This window comes from Acromyrmex echinatior, chromosome 8 (assembly GCF_024713525.1).
Source record: "Acromyrmex echinatior isolate Ae372 chromosome 8, ASM2471352v2, whole genome shotgun sequence".
NCBI classification, from domain to species: domain Eukaryota; kingdom Metazoa; phylum Arthropoda; class Insecta; order Hymenoptera; family Formicidae; genus Acromyrmex; species Acromyrmex echinatior.
In genome coordinates, this window is record NC_141859.1 from 2,765,001 (window position 1) to 2,787,759 (window position 22,759).

General features: G+C 35.6%; 2 protein-coding genes across 7 annotated transcripts in view; both read left to right on the top strand.

The window, feature by feature from the left end:
• The window catches only part of LOC105150134 (uncharacterized), a 25,997-nt gene that overhangs the window by 24 nt on the left and 3,214 nt on the right, over window positions 1-22,759 (top strand). Inside the window, exons 1-4 of one of the 4 annotated variants that reach the window (XR_015545918.1) lie at window positions 1-1,737; window positions 3,022-6,838; window positions 7,169-9,645; window positions 10,574-11,256. The exon at window positions 1-1,737 is cut by the window's left edge and continues 24 nt beyond it. Coding sequence is in view for 3 of the 4 variants with exons in the window: in XM_087408638.1 (XP_087264764.1) it covers window positions 3,058-6,838; window positions 7,169-7,197 (3,810 nt within the window). In the remaining variant the exon portion in view is untranslated. Of the gene's footprint in view, window positions 2,185-3,021; window positions 6,839-7,168; window positions 11,257-22,759 lie in introns of those variants that run through there. The other 3 variants (XM_087408638.1, XM_087408637.1, XM_087408636.1) reach the window with 3 other exon arrangements.
• Window positions 9,507-22,759, top strand: part of Acsl (Acyl-CoA synthetase long-chain) — a 26,832-nt gene continuing 13,579 nt past the window's right edge. Inside the window, exon 1 of one of the 3 annotated variants that reach the window (XM_087408654.1) lies at window positions 9,507-9,645. The gene's annotated coding sequence lies outside the window, so the exon portion shown is untranslated. Of the gene's footprint in view, window positions 9,646-11,404; window positions 12,920-15,052; window positions 15,381-22,759 lie in introns of those variants that run through there. The other 2 variants (XM_087408653.1, XM_011063155.2) reach the window with 2 other exon arrangements.

Consider the following 22,759-nt stretch of genomic DNA (forward strand, 5'->3'; position numbering starts at 1 on the left):
AGGCAAATTAAGACATTAGAACTTTCGGAAAAAATACTTGCAGTAATATTTTTCATTATTTCAGCTGTTTAGAAGAATGTTTAATTAAAAAACGCAGCCGCAAGTAAAGGCCATATATTTTAAAAAACAAATTAATTGATAAATTATACAAAGTAATTTCTTATTGAAGAAAAAAAGAAAGATGAATGCAAGAAGCTCACTTAACCATTTCTATCAAAGATAGATGATTCATTATTTTTTTTCTAATTCTTAGAACTAGAGAGAGAATTAGAAAAAGATAAGTAGTTAATTCTAATTCTTATGATTAGAAAAGGATAAATTATAGTAACTTAAACCGAGGTAGAAACTGATGGAAATGAACATAGGCTCGATTCCACCAATGTAAGATTAACTTTAATCTCAATTTAATTTACTGTTTATTGTTTTCTAATTCTTAGAACTAGAAGAAGATAGGAAGTAAGTTAAATAGAGATTAAAGTTAATCTACATTAATAGAAATGGACATAAGACTCAATTCCACAAGTACAAGATAAACTTCAATCTTGGTTTAACTCACTATTCTTTCCTGATTCAAAGAATTATAAAATAATAAAAAGTAAATTAAATCGAGATTAAAGTTGATGATATTACGTTAGTAAAGTCATGCTTGAAAAGAACAGACTTATTGTTACTATCGCTCGAGTATAAGATTCCACCCAGCCGACTTGAAATGTGGAAGGAATGCGCTAAGAAACGCCTTTATGTACAGTATTGTATACTTAGGCCCAGTTTCACAACTCACGGTTAACCGAGGTTCAACTTATTCATTATCTCTTTCCAATTCTAAAATTGGAAAGAAATGAGAAACAAATTGAACTTTGATTAAGAGATAACCGTGAGTTGTGAAAATGAGCCTTATACCTGTTTCTACCAATGTGGACTAACTTTAATCTCGCTTCAAACTTACTCTTCATCTTTTTCTTATTCTTAAAACTAGAAAAAGACGAATTAGTTGAACCGAAATTAAAGTTAAACCGTATTAGTAGAAACGGGGATCAGTCGTGCAATGTGTGGGTGCTCGGCTGAGGATTTTTAAAGATCACGCGTGGAAAATGAACGAACGAACGAACGAGCGAGCGAGTAATGGGTGGGGTCCCGAGGACGAATCGCTGCTTCGCTGACTTCGCTCCTCTCCTCGTAACTCGTAAGTTCGGTGCGAGCAACCGGTCTGGTACCGTCGTGTCCGTCGTGCCTTTTACGAGCGCTGGCGTGACGCTCGCCAAGTAATGGCCGTTCTGCGTTCTGCGTTCATTTCAGTGCGTGTTGCCTCGAGAGTCGAATACTTCCTCTTGCGTAAGATGGACGTTTCGAGGTCATTCGGGCCTCTTTGCTGCTTATGAGAGAGTTGTCGAATCAGTGAAATTGGAGCAGTAAGAGTCGTGAGAGAGAGAGAGAGAGAGAAGAGAGTGGGGGGGGGGACGTCGCGTATCACGGACCGAGACGTTTACGCGACGGCGGCGCTGTCAAAGATCAAAGATCGTTCCCAAGGAGAGAGAAGCGATTGATACGACATCGTTATCGTGATTGTGAACCGTTCGGACGAGCACTGACCTCGCCTCGTTGCGTGCAGCTGCAGCAGTGCAGCGTCGCCGTGGCTTCAATGATCGAGTATCTGGCACTCGTGACTCATTATTCGCGACTCGGCGCCCTTGGCGGGTCCGGGCTGAGGAAGCAGTCACGCCGATTTCGACATCGGAGGTTAGTGCACAGCACAGCAGGCGACGCAGGGTGTATTTATAATCGGAGCGAGTGAGCGCGGACGAGTTTTATCGCGTCGGGACTCTCCGACGTTTTCTAAGAACGTCGAGCGAGTAATCTTAAGTGTTTGTATGCGTGCGTGTCGTGAAAGACACGTTTTAAGTACTTACTCGCGAAGCGGATTTTCCGTTGAAAAGAACGTTTGACATAATGAGATACGAAGAATGATAGTATTGAACACGTGGCCGTTAAGTTTGTATTGTACTCGGTGAATGCGTTCGTTGAATACAATATATGGGAACTTATGAAACTTTAATAACGTCTTGCACTTTCTATATATTCCTTTCGTTAAATATTCAATGCGTTTATGACTTCCGCAATTAACATTACAAATTACACTGTTACTAGGACGATATTCTCGACGGTATTCCGCTAGAACTGTCGAAGGTGCCAATTTTTAATATAATTTTTTGTCTTTATTTTCAGTTAATGAAGATTTATTTTGATATTGTTTCCTAGTTCACGTTAGGTCTGCGTATTTCTTTTCTTTGAAATATTAGGAGCACCTGGCTCTAAATAATAGTCCGTATGCATTCCATTTTTTAAATACACAACTCTACAAATACTTTCTAAAGATGTAAAAGCAATAAGATGCAAGAATCACTCAATAATTTTTATATACTTGTGATGAAATTAACCAAACGACTCATTGTGTGTTGAGGGTTATTTGTATCATTAGAATTATTTATATTCTAATAATATTCATATATTTTTAATATTCTGTGCTATATATATTTAACAATATAAAAAAGAAAAAAATTGGTTCTAGTGTTAATTAATTGTCAAATGTTAATGTAGTAATTTTTGTTTCTGAAATGAAATTTGTTTCTGAAATGATATTAAATACATGCTTGATACTCATTGGAACATTATTGTGTAAAAATACAAACATATTATGATACATTATTGTGTAAAAATTAAATTATGAGATGAACAAAATGTTTTTGTACCCGGTGAATATATTTGTAGAATACAATATGTGAGAACATATAAAACTTTAATAACGTCATACATTATCTGTATTTTTTTGTTAAGTGTTCAATACATTTATTTATGATTTTCTCAATTACAAATTGCTATTTGTGAATGTAATTCGATGTAGTAATTTTTATGTTTCTGAAATAAAATGATTAAATTCATGCTTTTGACATCTAATGGAACGTATTATAATATATCATTATGGAATTTGAAAATTGTAAGATTAACAAAATATTTTTCTTTCAGATATCTTAACACCAAGGAAATTTGGTGATATTTACTATGGAGAAAAAGGGGCTGCGCAAGAAAGATGTGTTGAGGATGGACGGTCTCCTGCCTCCAACTCGGCGTTTACCAGTTTGTCATGCAGTATCTAGTGCCTCGGATAAGAAAAAGGACAAGAAATGGTCTATAGGTGGAATTCTACGACGAATATCTTCGATAAAGGATTATGACAGTTCCTCTAATGATGAAGAGATCGTCTATTGCAAAAAAACACCGAGAAAGCCTGCAAAATTTAATAAGAAAATCGATGGTGTTGTCCTTCACTCGATAGAAAATAATTTGGAGCACGATCAACGGATAAGAGTCGAAAATAACATTTACCATGTGAAAGATTCTTATCGAGATTCGTTGCATTCACGTAGTAGCGACGGTTCGTTAGATGGTTTAGGGAAGAAGTTTCGAAAGAACAAATTGAAAGCTCGGGCCGAAGCGAAAAGAGATCATCTGTGCGCGGGCAGTAGTTCCGATGAGGATTGTCACAGATCTAATAGTTCGTTAAACAGATTTCACGCGGATAGCACGCAGAATGGCCAGAGAAATAATATGTGCAATAGAAGAACTCGCGCTGCTCGAACGGAACGGTACATCAAGCGCTTATCTCGAGACGAAGGCAATGGCAGCGGTGATACTTTGAATGAGCTGTATAATAAAAGGTGTTCCTCAGACTATATCGAAGATAAGGAACGCGCTATTTACACTGATACGAACGGACTGTGTCGCCCGCCCATACATCCACGTCGATCGGTCGCGTATTCAAACTGTCGTGTGTTTCCAGTTCAAAAATCTTCCATGGAAAATTTGCGAGATGCGGAACGCGTGAGCTTACAGCATCCCGAAATTTTCGGTGATGTCAGGAGATATTCTACAGGGCAATACATCATGGATTTGAATCAGAACAACACTTACGGGAAGATCACGCGACATCACAGCGGTGACGTGTATACGGACAGTCATCGAACCGGAAACTTCTTTACATACCCCGCAAAAAACGCGTGTCATTACTCGGAATCATTCGATTGCACCGTCGATCGCCGATTAATCAATCCGGACAATCAGCCACCCGAGCCACCCCCGAGGGATCCTCGTTATCGCTCATTCGGCTACAGTTCCTATCCGATGAATAGACACCAAAATGTACCAAATTACTTTAAACAAGAAGACAATAAGACTAACGTTACAAGTGGAATATCAAGACCCGACTGGAGGAATTTTCGATCGTACGGATCAAACAATAAGATCGCCTGGCGCGATACAATGGAATTTAAATCAGGAAATTCGATGTCGAGTCCTAAAACAGAGTTCCGTAATTCGTTGGAACGCATAAATAATAAATATAACTCGAGCTATCACTACGCGAACGAGTCGGCTTACAAGGAAATCGAAACGACGAGACGTAGAAACATTCGCAACGATCAGCTTAATCGCAGTGACGCGAATTACCATGTATACAAGGCCAGGAATAAACCAGTGAACATCTGCGAAACGAATAAACATCACGAGGCGATTTCATCGCATCTATCTATGTCCGATTGGTCATCTGGAAGATCTCCCTGCGACCAACGTAATTTGCATATCATTACCCCCTCGACCTATGACATGGATAATTGCGCTGAGAGGAGTAAAAAAGAAGACAGTAGAAGAATAACACCGACTGACGAAACTTTGGAAAGACGGAGAAGTTCGAAAAACCTCGAAGAAGCTCTATCCGAGTTGGAAGCGATATACAACAGCCTTCGCCTCGGCGACGAGGATCTGTTGGATCGCGCGGAACGTCGAAGTATGGAGGAGTTTAATCAGAAACAAAGTAAAAACGAGCTTGATGTGATTGCGATCACTGCAGATTCACCGGATAGGACGAAGGACGACATGGCTTATCGGAGGATGCATCCCAAGGAAAGACCCACATCGCTCTCGGACATCGCGGGACAATCGACTCTGTCCAGCATCAGTTATCTCGTCGCTTCACCTGTCCTCTCGCGAAGGGATTCGGCGGACGATCTTACGCGCTTGCCAGCGACTTATTCGTCTCGTCGGGACGAGCCGGACGTGACTCGCGACGACGTGCTCTTCCGTAGTATAAATCACGCCAACAATACTCTCCGAATAATCGATCCACAGCCACCGTTCGGTATACCGCTCGGGCCGGTTACCGCGGCGACCGAGAGCGATTACTTGCACACGATGCCGACGAAATCGGAACAGCCACGCTCGTCATACATACCGCAATGTGAGCCTGACGTGGTCACGGACGATTTGGCTTACAGGGCCCTTAGAAAGGATATTGCGACGCGGAACATCGCGGAGAGTAAGATCGACGTCTCGAGGGAACAGCTGGAGACTGCTACTCGCAACAAGAAACGCGCCGTTAGATCGCTATCGGCTAATCTTTATGGACTGATCAGTCATGATCGGATTCACCTGCAACGCGAGCACAGTCTCGCTGTCAAAGATAAGATTCAAGACGTTACGAGGAACTTTGCTGCGACATCCGAGCGACCGGAATATTTCAGACGCGTAGTGAGCGACGGCGAGCTGTCTGATAACGATACGCATAGATGGAAAGAACTAGCAGTTAAAAGTGATATTGATATCAATGGCAACCATCCGGCGGTGGGCGCGTATTGGAAGAAGCTATGTGCCTACGGATCACCGGAAACGACAGCGGCGACGACCACGCGAGAAAGTCCCAAGAAGGAGAAGGAGTCGGGTGTCACAGAGCTGTCCGACGTCATGCTGTCTTCAAAGGCCATTCTGAATGACGGATTTTGGCACGAATACCTACATTCGGATTCCAACGTTTCGGCAGCCAATAGCGGTCGCAGCACGGAGACGGACTTTACCGCGTACAGTCGTCTCTGCCAAGATTTAGTAAATTTAATAAAAAGCGACGATGACATGGCATCACCGAATGTAATCGAATCGCCGAAGGCGAACGATTCTATCGAAGTCGTTGCTGATAAATCCAACGACTTCGACGCCAAACTCGAGATCAACGAACCTCCGGCGAGCGTACGTGTACGCTCTCTAGGTAGTCATTACTCAGGATCGCAGCTTGCCAATGACGAGCGGAATGTCGAGAGCGAGAAAACGACGAGCCCGACCAATTCAAATTCCACGAGGTCTTCGTCAGATTCTCCGACGCCGGCAGCTAACAACCTTGATTTCTATCTTCGCGTGGCGGATGAAAACGTCAAGCTGATTGCCGAGGCTTTCAGCAACGTGGCCGACCACTTACGCGACAGTCGCCTGTCTACCCTAAAAAATTCTTCGGTGTCTCATGGCTCCGAGATCGAGGACCAAAGTAGTAGCATGCGGAGCAGCTCCACGCCGTACAGCCAGGATGAAGCAACTAGCGATGATCGGCCCATCGTCAGTCCCAGACTCGAGAAGATTGTAGTTTCAAAGCGTAATTCCTTGATGAGCAGTGAAGGGGACCAAGGTAACGTCAGCCATCTCGAGGACGCTTCTACCGACGACGTGGAGCTGGACTTGTCCAGGGCCGTTCGCGACTTGCAACTTGCCGCGGCCAGTCTCTACGAGCACGAGAAGGAGATCGAGGACCTGAGTATCAGATACGGGAGAATTCGCGACGCAACGCTGCCGTTTACCGCCGCCGTAACCAACGCGGACGAGAGCGAGGATAATGCGATCCGCAGGATTAGCTTGATCGCCGACACCCTGAGGCAGGAGCGGGAACGCGATCAGGAGGAGACCGTGGTATTGCCTAGCGGAATCGAGGCGCGTGGCAGAGACGCGCAAAGCGGGGGTAGCCGCGAAGGTGAGCGCACAATGTGCGAGCTTGTTGATCGCACGAGATCGTGCCGCGCCGGGGACGACGTGCACGTTCCCCGTGTCACTAACCTCCTAACCGTCCCGGTAACGACGTACACCACGCTCTTGCTCGCTTGTCTCCTTGCATTGCTTGTAGCGATCGTAGTGGCGGCCATGAGGGGCCGTCCGATCGATCATTAGCGCGAATGGGATTTTCTGTGTTCTCTGTGTTGCGACTGTGCGAGGATCGCGTACCGTTTCATCGCCATTGTCCTCGTCACCGACGGTAATGCCTCTAATCCTGTGTGTTCATTTGCAAATGTTACTAATGTCGCAGGTCTCCAGGCGTTCGCTCGTTCGCAGTGACGATCGCTCGAGCTCGACGTGGTCGGCGGTGATAGGGTGACACGAGACAGGTTGATTTTTTGTAAGAACTGAAAGAATACTTAGAGAGAGAGAGAGAGAGAGAGAGAAAGAGAGAGCGAGAAAAAGAGCGAGGAATGCAGTTGCCGCGGGCTGTTTGAGGCACATCGACTTGTTGTTGTTGCACTTGTTATGTTGTTGGTTTTAATAAAGTTTAAATGTTAATCCTGCCCATAATGTTACTGTAATTTTACTGCGCGCAAATATATCCTCGCAATCTGTGATGCAATCCATTCCAGCAGATATTTCGATTCCTTCCGATGTTATTAATATTTGTTTGCGTTATTTTAATATAATATTTATCAGATACAGAAATTAAAAGAAATGTTGGATCGTAGGAACTCGCGCTTCTTTTCGATGAATATTGGAGACGTTTCTCGATTTTATATTTTTTTTATATACAGATAAATATTTGATAACAATTAGTGGGAGAAAATGTAAAAAGTAATTCTAGACTCTAGATGATAAAATAAGATGAAAATTTAGAATAACAAATTTTTAAATTTGACTTTGTTTTTTAATTATAAATATTTAAACATCATGTGTATATTTATATGAATATTTAAACTTTCAGAATTATAAAATGAAGACTAAAACAATTTCGGCGGAAGCTTTATTTTTAAATAATAAATGTCTAAATATTCATATGCTTTAAATATGAATATTTAAATTTTATACTTTTTGCTTGAATATTTAAATTTATGTTTAAAAGATAAAGTCGAATTTGCAATTTTGATATTCATAATTTTTGTTCTATTTCAACTAGAATCACTTCTTAAATTTTCTCCTATCTTTTGCCGAATTTTCTTGTATGTACCTATATTATTTGATACGTTATTGCAATTTCGTTACAGTATTTATCAGTTATAAAAATTAAAAGAAATATTGAATCGTAAAAGATTATCTTTCGATAGACAATATTGTATAGATGTTTCTTGATTCTATCTTTATGTATTATTTATATTACGTTATTTCAATTTCGATACAATTTATCAGATATAGAAATTAAACAAAATATCGAATCATAAAAACTCGCGTTTTTCATTATTAGAGAAGTTCTTGATTTTATTTTTTATATTTTATGTATATAGCTTTATATTAATTTTGTTAAAATATTGATTAGATAAAGAAATTATATAATATTTACTATGTCAATTTCGTTATCATATTTATACAAAAATTAAAAGAAAAGTTTAATTATACATCGAAGAAAAAAATTGTTCATTTGGTTAAATTAACTGTTTTTATTTCTCTTATTAGAGAATGTATATGTATATTTCAGTTATAATAGTTCAGTTTGACTTTTAAGTACATACATTTTTCATCGGAAGAAATAAAAACAAATTAAATTAATTCAGTTGAATGAACAATTTTGTTTAGTGTTGGGACTCGAGTTATTTTTCGAATGAAAAATATTGTAGACATTTGATTTTATATATATATATATATATATATATATATATATATACTTGCAATGTAATAAATATTTATATATATAATATTATCACACATGTAAATAATTATTCAATCAAATTTTGTTATTCTGTCGTTTTTCTGAAATCATAACCGCTGTATTATTATAGAGTTGAAATACATCTTATTTTTTGTCATCCTCCAAATAGTTCATGCCGACCACGTAACGCGAATATCTTTAATCTATATCATATGCATGCGTGTCAATATTTTTTTCAATTAATATTTACCTTTCCGTAATCCTCAAATACAACGTTCCGAAAAAACCGATCGTACGATTTTTTTTGACATACGATAAGTCGTGTGCGCCGTCGATAAATATACCTGCAGCAAATATATCTCTGCTCTCCTGGTAAAACTCGCCGTTTAAATAACAGAACATGAGAACGACGTTTTTGAATTCTATTGAAAGTGCGCTTTTCATCAATTTTACGGTCACGGACGCAATCTATTCAGCGGATTTCGCGATTCGGTTGATGAGGAGGAAAAAAATCGCGAATCTTAATTCGTGTGTGGCGAGCGCACACATACATATACCATCGATCGCCGGTGCATCGCGTCAGCGTGAAATTCGTGCGAACGTAGCGCGCGCGAGTTTCAAGTTATCGATCGTGGACCGGCGCGCGTGACGTCACCGAGGATCACGCCACATCCCCGCCCACTACAACTCGTCGTCCGATTGGTTCGCGCGCAGGCCGGCCGTCTATATTGAGATCTCGCGACCGCGTACCGGCTGTTCCGAGTCGGGCTTCTAACGGCTCGTGAGTTTGAGTACATCTACGGCGTGCGTTGAAACGTAGTGCGATGAGTCCTGTCTGACAGCCAATGCACATTACACGTCTCGAAACGAGTTGAATCGCAGATCATTCGGCCGAACATTTCAGCAGCGAGAGCGTCGTAATTTTTTTAGTAAATCAGGTACGTAATTCGGTGGACGGATTCCTGCTTTGCAAAAGTTGAACGTAATCCGTTACGCGCCTACAATCTGCAGTTTGTCGATATCATTTTGCGTAAATTAAGCGAACGTATCGATGTTTCGTCTCTGATTCTGATACCTCTCGTTTGTGTACTAACGATGTTTGCTAAACAAAAACCATGAAACACTCACGCACTCTCGAGGTAAGAAGAACGTAGATTGTTTACTCTTTCAACGTGCAAGCATTACCGTATGGAATGTATGAAACAGACATTTATCTTTGTACACGACGTGTATATGGAAAAGTAGATTACTGTAAATTAATTCTGTAACAATAATCGCTCGAAATTCGCGCGTTATTCATGTAAATTGTTCAGAGACGTAGTAGATATAAAATGCGCATTTCCTGATCTTGACAGCTGTGCTCCGTTAGAAAGAATTGAATCTATCAGCATCTTTCTTCAACTCGATATTTTAGAGAAGGAAAGAGCGAAAGCGATATGATTCGTTTTTTCTAAACTGATAATGACAACTAAAAAAAATGCGCACTTTATTTTCATTAGGCGTATGTCCCATTTGTACCAATTAGATCAACTTTAATTTTGAATTAATCACTCTTTATCTTTTTCTAAATTTTAAAATTAAAGCAATTTAAGATTAAAGATTTTTAGATAGCAATTTAAGATTAATCTACATTGATAGAAATAGACATTGTAGGTCTAGTTTTATAGCTAAACTAGTACTTTTGAAACTTCAAATGAAATATGTAAGTATATATTTCATTTGATATTATTTGGTTAAAATTAAAAAAAATTCTATAATACAGTCCAGTGCAGAAATAAAAAAAAGAGACCATATAATTATGCTAATTTTCCAAATGAAAAACAAATGACGCGTATAATCGCTTGCTTGGGTATCGTTTTTTTGCAGGTGATTTAAAATTCACTCATAATGCGGTATTTTTGGAACACGCTTGAGCGCAACGTTTGATCGACACGTGCGACTTCGTAAGTGACCGGCGCGACCATATTGCAGCCCGCAAAGGGGTCACGACCGATACATTACGATAATGGAGAGAGAAAGAATAGAAAAGCATCCGTTCGAAAATCATCTGCCGTTTCCTTTGACTTGGCTAATATTTTATTTATCCTACGACGAATTTTTCGAGCGTATTGATCAATAATAGATCAACTACTAGATAGAGGATTTTTAGAAACTCGAGAACTCTATTCAACAGTCAATTAACATGATTGAAAAATGTGTCATACGATAAATAAAATATTAGTCTGAAACTCGTGATATATTTTTTACAGTATACGTTTTCTTGCTTGATTGCTTGCGTTTTAGTAATTACTAATAATTATCTGTATGGTGCAATTCTATTTACTAAAACGCAAACAATTCAGCAGGAAAAAATACATTTTATGCTGTAGACTTTGTATCCATTTCTATTATAATTCTGTTAATATAGTTTAATCTTGGTTCAATTTTTCGTTCCCGATTATTTATCTTCAAATTCTTTACTGTTCATTCTTATCAATGTAGATTAACACCAAATTTTTTATTGTATTCTTTATTTTTTCTAATTATTATAACTAAAAAAAAAATAAAAATTAAGTTAGAGATTAAAGTTTCTACTAGAATCATCGAAGATGCTAAATTGATAATTTTCTGTCCTTGTTTTTGGTTAGTAAAAAGTTATGGTATTATTTATGTCACATTAGAATTTGTATTATATATATATATTTACATTTAAAAATTTTTTTATTGTATATCTAATATGAAAAAAGAAAAAAAAGTTGGAAAGACAGCAGAGCAAAAATGGCATCATTCGCAATTTAATCGATATTGGTAGAAATGGACAGTAAGACGAAGGAGAATTTTAAGTATAAAATGTACGCGGAAAAATAGACTTGTTTTACTCTCTTATTTCAACGATATACAATTTTTCAATGTAACTTTGATTATCGAAGATTTAAATCCTCCAAAGAGATCCGCGAAACTCCGGTACGTAACGAAAAGAACGTTTGTTTATCTATTAGCATGTACTTTGACAATGTTTTTCAATTTCGGCTCAATGTTTGGCAAGTGTCGGATATATGTTATCGTTTAGGAAATATTTCACAGTGATTTAACAATGTATCATATTTATATATTGTTTAGCGAAAACCAAACGCGTCGAGTTATAAAGTGAAATCAAGGGTAGCAAACATCAAGAATTAACCGAATGTTTGAACTAACTGTTTTATAGGGAAGAATTTAAAGTGAGGCAAATTGTTCGTATTATAAGGGAGAACGTTGTTTGGAAACTCGAGATTGTAAAACAAATCTAATTAGGCTTCGTCTTTTAGTCTAAGATTTTTTATTTTAATCTTTTAAGCTGGTATTTATAATCAGTTCTTATATTTAAGACTGTCTTAAGTGCAGTTTTATAAGCTAATTACAAAGTCGCCTTAGCACCTTAAGATATTATTTAAGATGGTTGAAATAAGATCTGCCTCTAGAATATTAATCATGCAACTTTTCTTTTTAAAGTGGAAACGTGAAAGATGAAAATTTTTATGTATGTGTATGTGCGCGCGCACACACACACACACACACACACAAATTTGCACTTTTCACGTAGAGAAAAAGTTACATGATTGATATCCTATATTAAAATAAAAGACGAAATCTAATTGGATTCGTTTTCAATGGAAATGTAAAAAGTACAAATTTTTATATACATATATATAAAAAAAATTATTTCACTTTATGTTTCCGCTCTAGAAAAAAAAAGTTACACGATTGAGAGTCTCCAGGGTCTTTTATTTTTGAACTATTAAAGAACCGTCTAAAAGTAAAAACACCTGACCGAGAAAAGCCAAGCCAAGTCACGCCACGCCACGCTACGCCACGCCGACAGGAGACGCTCGCAGCGTCCCATCGATTCCGCTAGTTTCAGGCTGCAAGATGGCCGCGGCGTTGATCACTAGGTCGGTTCGTGTCCGGCAACGCCGTCAGTGCGTACCTGAAGCCGGTTGCGCGGCACGCGTGTGATTCAACGGAGTACTCGCGCGCGGGAACGAACATCTTCGGTCGTCGGTCGTCGGTCGTCGGGTAGGAGATCCGGTGAATCGGCGATGCGATGGCGTCGTGGATCGAGCGTCATTGAGGATAGATCGCGTCTGCGGAAACCCGGAGGTTGCGGGTGTACTCTTCCGGCACGTGACGTGGAAATTCCGTGAGAGCGGAGCTTTTCGCCGCGCGAGATCCCCTCAACCACGACCTAAGAATGTAAGCGACGCTTCCGAGATGCTATCAGTATACTGGGTGATACGGGAAGAAATACTTGATTGGTTTATTTTCATATTAATTTTAATAAGCAGACGTGGTTAGATTATTGACAGTTAATTAATGGTGTTTGATTTTTTAAATACAAGGGTTTTTTTTTACATGTAATTTGACGAATAACGCACAACGGATTTTGTATAATTTATTTTATTTATATCGATTTTACATTGTTTATTATTCGCTGAAAATATTCTCTGATATTTCATTTTGTTATGGAATTATGATTGAAATTTGAACACTCTGTTGATAAATATTAAAAGTTATATTGAAAAATTGATTGAGAAATTACAGCTGATCGAATATTTATTAGTATTGACCTTCTCAATACAGCTGAATAATACAAATAATGTGTTATGGAAACTTGTGAGTGCTGATAATGCGATTTGTTTCACTAATCATTTATATTACGATTTCCATCAAATTAGCGGTAAATACTAACGCGATGAAAATTAAATACTAATTAGTCGTTATAATTTGAACTGTGCTTCAAACGTTTGGCAGATAATTAGAGATAATAAGAAGATTAATGCCTTCATATAAACAATAAATATCCAATATATAAATAGGAAAAATAAACTCTCCAGAATTAAATGTTATTTAAATGCCTTAAATTAAGTAAAATTTAACAAAAGCAAATTTTCTTCAGAATGTAAATTTTTTTTTAAAACGATCTTAGCATCTAATTAGCAATTTTGTTATATATTAGAATTTACTTAGCCGCTGGTCAGGGACCATCTAGAGATTCTAAAATATTCTAGAGGTTTATTTCTTTTTTCCAGCTGAGCTTCTTGTTTACCTCTTCTCTTTTTTTTCCAATGTGAGAAGAAAAAGAGAAGAGACAAACTGTGCCAGAAGTTTAGTTAAAAAGACAAGTTTTAGATGTGGGTCACGTTTTCTTTAGAATGTGCTTTCTAGAATCCATTGACAAAAGAAACTGCGTTTCTTCTTCGTTCTATATACCTGAGAGGCTGATGACGTTACAGCGTGAGCAAGCGGATCTCGGATTATGCGTTTCTCTGGCTTTAACGTGGCGCAGTATTATTGGTGTTCGCAGTCGGACTTGACTCTAGATTCTCTAGATCATTTGGGACGTGGAAGCCAGAGTCCAGAGTACGCGCTCTGATTGTGAGGACATTCAGGCGCCGACCTGGTTGGCTGTGATATTGCATGTGAATTGGCACATCGATTATTTGACTGTCTTGTCTTTCGATTACCAGTTCCTCACTTGACCCGATTAATAAATGCCACGTGTTCAATAATAATATGACGGAAATGCAAAGTTTCATTATATGAAACGTAGAATTGCTAATCGCGATATTAAAAGCGATAATCTCACGTATTATTATTTTTATCAAAAAATTTTGTATTCTTTCCTCGCAAATCTTCGAGCGTAAATGATTAATTTTAGAACAAAGATTAACAATTTTCTTCGGGGCATAAAATGCATTTTAACGAAGTATTTAATTAGCAATTTTGTAATAACAATAAAACATAGTTAAAAATCAAAATGAACATCAAAGGAAGATGTTGGTTTGATATTTACACTTTATTTATTTTTAAAATAGATTTTTGAAACATCTCTCTTTTATGTTCATTGTTTGACCCTTAACTATATTTTATTGCTTTGCGAGAACCGAGCTTTGAGTTTAATTCAGTTTTGTAATATATTAGAAATTATTTAATCTGGTCAAGGATCACCTTGATGAAGGTCACAAGTTTCCTTTAGAATTAACTCTTGAAAATTCGCCGACAAAGGACTCAATTGCGATATGATTCAAGCAAGTATTCGTCCGAGATCGCTTCGAGTCTCAACAGTCTTTCGAGAGTTCATCCGAGAGCTCGCGTGGACTTGGGAAAGCAGAACGCGTGTCGGATTCATTCGCTGAGTTTCCCCCGTTTCTCCGACTCATCCCGGGTCCCGGGTTCGCGAACAGCTGTCCCGGCGCCTCGTGCGCACGTCACTTCCACCTCCGATCATCGCGTGGCGTTATCGGTTCGAAATCCCAGGGTCCACGCGCGGATCCACGACCAAAGATCAAAGGTGGTCGAGATGCTTGACGTGTGTCGCGGTGTGTCGGCGCAGCACGAATTCAGTCGTTTGTCGAAACCTGCTTTCCGATCTCCTCTTCTCGCTTTTACGCAACGGCACACTCGCGAGTGAGACGTGGTGGAGAAGTACGACGTAGAGAGCAGACGATACGCGCGCACGGTATACACGTCCACACCTACATATACGTGGACACCCACATCATTCTTCACACCGACACTCTTGAATCGTGTATAGTGATAATTTCCTCTCCCGATCGCGCGGTGGGAAAATCGTCGACGGCCGGCTGGAAGTGATCTCGGTGAGCAGGAAAGTGACGAGGAGGAACCGCGGTCGTTTTGTCACGAAATTCGTTAGGTGAGAATGTTTGTATCGTTGGTGCTTGTTACGAGTAATCACCCACCTGTGGGTGTCAGGAACTTGGAATTTATCGTGTGTTCTTTGTCGACGCACTGTAAAGGTGTCTCCAGACGATATAGGCCAACACTGCACACATTCGCTATGTAATATTGACTACATTAAATATGGCTGATTATGTACGTCATATATTATGTATGATATTTGCTAATGTTGGCATACGTTGGCCATATTGTGCCTTTAGGCTAATATTTCATTTGTCACAAATTTTTCAACCGTGTCAATTAATTGAATAGATAAGTTCTCGCATCTCTTATAGCCAATCAATAGACTAGAATAATTTGTCGACAAATGTAATACAGCTGCTAAAGACAACTGCTAATATTTCATTTATTCATTGGAAAAGTATTACGCAGTACTAACTAAACATTTACTTCCAGTAAATAAATATTTACTCAATAAAAAAATGATAGTTAAATTAATGATGGTTGTATTAAATAAATGTATATTCATACATTTAGTAAATATTTACTAGAATTATTTAAACAGATATTTTTTTCAATGTTATATGTCAAATTTTTTAAATTAATTGTCAACAAGATAAAAAATTTCAAGATTCGAGAATTTCTATTTTTTGTAGTAATTAATATATTTGAAAAATTTATTGTATACTGAGAAAAATTTCTGATTGAAAATGAATGATCATATATTAATTAGAATTTTTGTTATCTTAACAAAAATTATAATAGATTTTACCAAAAAATTTTGATTTGTTTATTTTCAACCAGAATTTCAATTTATGCAACAAAACTTTTTTTTCAATGTACGAAAATATTGAAATATTTTTTATCCAATATCTATGAATAACGTTGTAAATCAATGTTAAACTTCCCATTCGTTTTCGTGTAGAATTTAAATGCTACACTTTGTGGAAATTGATGAATTTGCGATTTGTTTGACCGGATTAATTATTATAGAACGATCTCGCTGATATCGGGCGGAAGTATATCGTAACGTTTGAAAGACTTATCATTAGATTCCCTTTTCATCAACGCGTTTGTCATCGGTTCTGAGTAAACTAACTTTCTAACTGATTCAATCAGAGGAATTATAACGTTCCCCTTCAGTCGTTATCTATTCGCAAGCTTCTTATCAATTTGCGGCAGACTGATCGATTTTGCAAATTCACGGTCAACGTCGAACGAGGTCGACGGCGTTCGTGTCGGCCGACGTCTTTATCAATGAATGAAAGATTTACGTATATAAATCAATATGGCACTAAATCAGTTTAAAAATATTTATACAATCTTGTGACTCCAAATGCACACCGGTATAATCAAAATTTTGCACATTCATCATTTCACGATGTTATAATTTGTTTATGAGAGATTTTGCAATTTAACCGTTTAGAAACGCAAAAGTTTAGAATTTACATTGTTCGTGTAGGATTTACAAGTTTGTTATTGATGCTTATAGCTGTCACGTGATAATCATTTCGACATTTTAAACATAAACAATGGCTGTAATCAATTGTTGAGATAATGTATAACTTTAGTTCTTTCTACACGCACATAAAAGATTATATGTGTCTAGATTTTTTTAACTAGTTTAGATTTTTTTTGCAAAAAAAAAGGAATAAAGAAAGATAAATAATCTTCATCGATAATAATTAATTTTATTTTAACAGAAAAGTAAAGGATGTCATTTTTTATTGATGTTTTACTTCTCATAATTCTTATATTTTTTTATAAAATAATATCTGTTTGAGAAAAGAAATATCTTATAAATACTTATAAATACTAATTAAATACTGCTAATATTTGCTCAATATTCTTTTTACATTAGTTTCTATTTTGCATAACTATGAATCACCTTTGCTACGTTTACATGAAGTCATACGAGATAGTGGCAGACATCAGGGAATAGTAGGTGTATTTATCATATAATAAACGTCATTTAAAATGTTTGTTTCTTTTTTGATTAATTCTAATAAATTCTGGAAGATGGTTTACTTGCTGATTTATGTTCGTGATACTCTTATCACTCTGTTTTGCGAAAATTTTATCTGTCCCGAAGACTAAGCGAATTTGTTGATATCGTCATCAAACATTAACGAAATTGATTGCAGTTGCAAGATTAAATGTGACGCGTAACGCATATTCAAGCCAGACGGACGTGGATGATCGCCTAGACGGAAACAATCCGTAAAGTAGTGCATGGTGGTTTCATCGTTGGCCGCACACGAGGTTATTAATAATGGCGATGTAGCGTGAAATCTTTCCCCTCGTGTTCCCGCTTCCGTCGGTTCTCTTCCGCTTTTGCAGCGATAAAATCAGTTTTTTTTTCAAATCAGCACGATTGTGAGACAAAATTGCGCGTCATAGTAAATGTATAATCACGTACAAATTGTCACATCCTGATTCCGAACGCGAGAATTTAATAGACACTCAGTTAACATTTTTTCATCGAACGATCTCTATTCAGGTCACGTGTAGTCTAAGCGTAAAAAAATATGTCTATTTTTAACGGGGAAATTATTAATATGGAAACGCATACATGAACATTAGCGCATGTATTTCAACGTGACCTGTTTTGATAAGCAGTACAGATTTACCTTTATTGAAATTGTACATTATGTGTTTCTCTGCAAACAAAATATAGTTCTTAATTCTTAAGAAGCCTCACAGGAATGAATCGGTATTCCGGTGGCACGATTTGCAGTGGCTGACCTGGATATCTTCCGTATATAATTTCGATGCTACTTTAGAAATTCTTCGTGTTCGTGTCTAGTAATACAGAATTAGAAACTATTGCACATTTCTTCAGAACGAAAGTTTTACATTCTACAAAACAGCAATCGGACAAAAAATTTCCAAGTTTTTGAACTCGTAGATTATATATTGTAAGTTACATTTATAAGGTCGTTGTTTATTCTTGGTTCGATTTCATCACTGTTTGACTTTGACTTTAATTTATGCTTTATCTTTTTCTAATTTTTAGAACAGAAAAAGATAAGTGAGTTAAACAGAGATTTTAATTAATTTCATTGGTATATTGAGAGAAAAGTTTTTGATATCTGTGACCGTAATTATATGTTATCATAATTAAGATTATTATTGCTTATTTATAACATTAATAATAATTATTATTATACATATATTTCTATCAACAAATATATAGTTGGCAACGCAAAAATTATAGTTATGATGATTACAATTACTATAATTTAACTGTAATTTTTATAGTCATTTTTTTGGAGGCAAACATTAAATTATATCTAAACTTATATCTTGAACTTTTCTGAACCTTTTAAATTTAACTTTTCTTTTAGTGTAAAAATGGACATAACTTTTCTTCTGACCGCTGTTTTCATAAAGTTGTTTTCGTAGGAATTTGTAAGGATTCTTTTTAAATCGTACTCTAACATGATTTTTACTCGACCATTTAGACCACTTGTGTTTATTGCAATCCGATTGAATCCGATGAATTAAAGAGTAAATCCTGGATTTCTCTATTTATCGACTTTACAATTAATCTAATTTGATATTCAGCAGTAATTCAGTTTATAGATACATTGTGTGTGTGGCGTTGTTAAAATCAAATTTATAACGAGAAAGGAATTTTCTCTTGCAGTTCAATCGCGATAATAAATCGGCGCGGATAATCTGCACTTCAACGATTTAATCAATCCGTTGCATTTTGTACTTCATTACTTTCGGCTCACGAGATCATCGCGATAATCATTGATATTGCGTGAATGTAATAAACTTACGTAACTTTGGGAAGCGGAATAATTCGGTTAAAAAACATGACTGACTGATACTCGTAAACGCATGCGTCAAAACGCATGATGAGTTATTTGAATCTTGATTTTTTGTTTTGTCTTGACGAAGTATCAGAATAAACTTTTATGAAATATGTTATTATATATTGTGCCGCCGTTATGCACTGACTTTGTGTACACTTAATTGGTATTATCTGTGAGATATACTATATATCCGCGTGACACAAACACAATTTTCTATCCTTGAGAATATTGATCGCCCAACGCGTGAGTGATAGGCTCTTTCATCAATTAATATTGTCAGTGTACTATCAATAGATCCTTATGCGATCGGCGATACAATCACATCAATGTATCCAAAATTTTTGAGAGTCATCGAACATACAAAACAAAAAGATAAAAATGTTATTTCGATGAAATGTTTAAGTAACTTAGAAAATATTAATGATATATTAGATTATTATGCTTTGATTATTAAATATTTTAATTATAATACTTACTTAAATTTTAATTGTGAAAGGAAAATATACATTTGATGTTACTTCAATACATTCTATTGTTTGCACGAATCATTTTCTCATTATCACATTCTAATTCAGGATAGTTTAGTCATTACGTAAACTGCACAGTAGATTATTATGTAAATACCGGTTTGAAACCCATCTTTCTTTTATCTGAACACGTGAAGCAATGTCGTAAAATACTGAATCTTTTATTCATATTTTTTTCTCTATTCATAAGAGTTCCTGTAGAATCTTCATTATTACTTGTAGATATTGGTTCAATGAAATTATTAAGATCATATTTGAAACGTGATAGATATTTCATTTTATAAAAATATTTTTAAGAAGGTACAATATAATTTTATTTATGTTATCTTTTAAAATAAATTTGCGTAAATGAATTTTTAATGTAAAATATATTTGGATTCATTATTAAGGAGTGAGAATATTAAGAAGTAATTTAATCTGTGTATATATACATACGCAAATAAATCTTAATTACATGTCAAACATTACGAAAGTATTAGATCTGAAATATCGGTATGTACGATTTAAAAAAAACTCATTTAATTTATATTTTGTATAACAATTTTTTTTGCAGTAAAAGATGATAGCTGAGAAATAATTCATGATTCCTTTTGACATAAATAAAAAAATGGTAGCATTTCTATCCGAGAGAAATATAATTAACAGCATTGACAAAAATATTTATTGCTAACATAAATTTTAGGGAACATTGTGAATCCGATTAAATGACTACTATTATTATGAATATTATTATCGTATGAAAATATTACTGTTATTACATGAACATCATTACAATATAAATAATTGTTTCCAAATATTTATATTCTTAAATATCTAATCTTTCCATGATTATTCTACCAACAGCGAATGTTACTGTATTTGAGTCGGGTTAAGTTACAATCCTTAGCTTGTTAGCGGTGTCGAATTATCTTGCATATGCGATTGTGTCACATTCGCTAAATGTGTCGTGAAGGACGGGTCATCTGTGTGATATGAGTGCATCGTAGCTTATTTCTATGTGCTTAAAAGTACGTGTGTGCTCGTAAAATTGGGTCAGTGGCGTTAATGTAATGGTTCGATACCGTTTTGTTGAACGAAGTTTAACCAAGGTTGTTTCGCAGTACATACATCACGAAAGGGAGAATAGTATCCATTCGTGACTCTAAATGCATGATTAACGTAAATCTGAAGAAACCTGATAATTTTAATACATTTATTCCGTTTACAAGTAAAGGTACACTTTGGTAGAAAATTTGTTTCAAAAATTTGTCGAAGGAAAGAGTCATTGATGGAGTGCGAGCGAAATTTCTTTTTAAAATTAAATATGAAAAGATAAAACATTAAATCACTATTTAAATTATTACATTGAAAAGTTATTTAAATATATAATTTATAAAACGTTTTATTTTAAATTATATTATCAAATGAAATTTATATTTTTTTATATCTAGGAGTTTCTTAAATTAAAAAATATTTTTGGAATATTAAAATTATGATTAATCATTTCCGAAATATTAAAAATGTATATAACATTTTGTTATAAATAAAAGAAGAGCTTCAAGGGAGCTCATGACCTGTGGATTTGTTAGTGAAAGTACAGGAATATGAATGAAACGTCGGTGACGTAAACGACAGTTCTCTAAAGAGGGCAATGCCTTTTTGTGATTCCCAGAGACGTGATGATTCATAGGAACAGTCGTATTAACACTCATAATTTGTTTTAAAGGAAGTCCATACCTTTCTTGTATTTCTCGTAATTATTCTTTTACAAATGTGCAACATAAATTTTAATTCTTCTATTTTTAAATTGTTTTTAATATCGAAACGGAAAAATTTGGATATTTTTTTGATTGACATAAATTTTTAAGTAAATTAGTTTAATTATTGTTTATGATTTTTGTAAGAATACATTTATCTATTTTTAATTTAGTTTTATTAAAGGCTATTAATTTTATTAATAAACTATTATACGGATATATTGCGAAAAATGAATGTATAAACGAAATGTACGACTGAAAAAAAAGCTCCGAGAATAGCTCGCGTCGTTTATATTTTAAGTGATTTGATGTTTGTCCAAAACAATAATAACAAGATGACGCTAACATTACGCATAAAGTTAAAAGTTGAAATAAACACTATTATTCATGTTGATTTTAATTATATCTAGCAATGAGTGTTAAGTGTTGGAAAGAGCATAATCGATCGCAACGTGTCGCGAGTCGTGATAATACAATGATGAATGAAGGCTGGCCACGAATACAAGTAATGACGCAACGCGTAAAATAGTGCCAGTAGATGGACCTTTATCGGTATTACGACGTCCTTTCTGATCGTCATATAGTATATATATATATATATATATATATATATATATATATATATATATATATATATATATATATATATATATCTCGAACTTCGGACTCATCCATAAAACGACCGCGTGGAGAGAAGCCCAGAAATCTTGTCGCATCGCACAGAACTTTACTCAATGTTTTGAAATATAATTATGTCGGACTTTAACCTTCGGAAGACAGACTGATATTGAATTTAATCTTTTCTCCCATTTGTTAACGCGCGATTTATACGAAGCATAAAAATATGTCATATAATTAATTGAGACATCAATTTTTTATGCCTTTTGATCAGAGTTTTTAACATTTTACATATAAATGTTATAATATTATTGACTCTTCTAAAAAAATAAGTAAAACAGAGATGTTGACATTTTATGAATTCAAATTCTTGTCTCTATGACGAATTTGTATTTTTATATTGTGAACAATGTGTCCGCATTCAAAATGTTTCGATTTCGTAATTTACTTGTCTCGTTCAGATTTTTAACTTTATAATTAGATTTATAAGATTTGTTTATGTTGAAATCCTTAAAAATTTTTGCATTTAAAATGAGATAAATATATATATTTGATTGTTGAAGAGAGAGAAAGCGAAGATTCTAAGTGCAAAAAGTGCAATAGTGCACGCGAACAGACCTATTAATATATACGCTAAAATTAATTAAATATAAATTGTTTATTTACGATTACGGGGAGATAAAGCTGTGG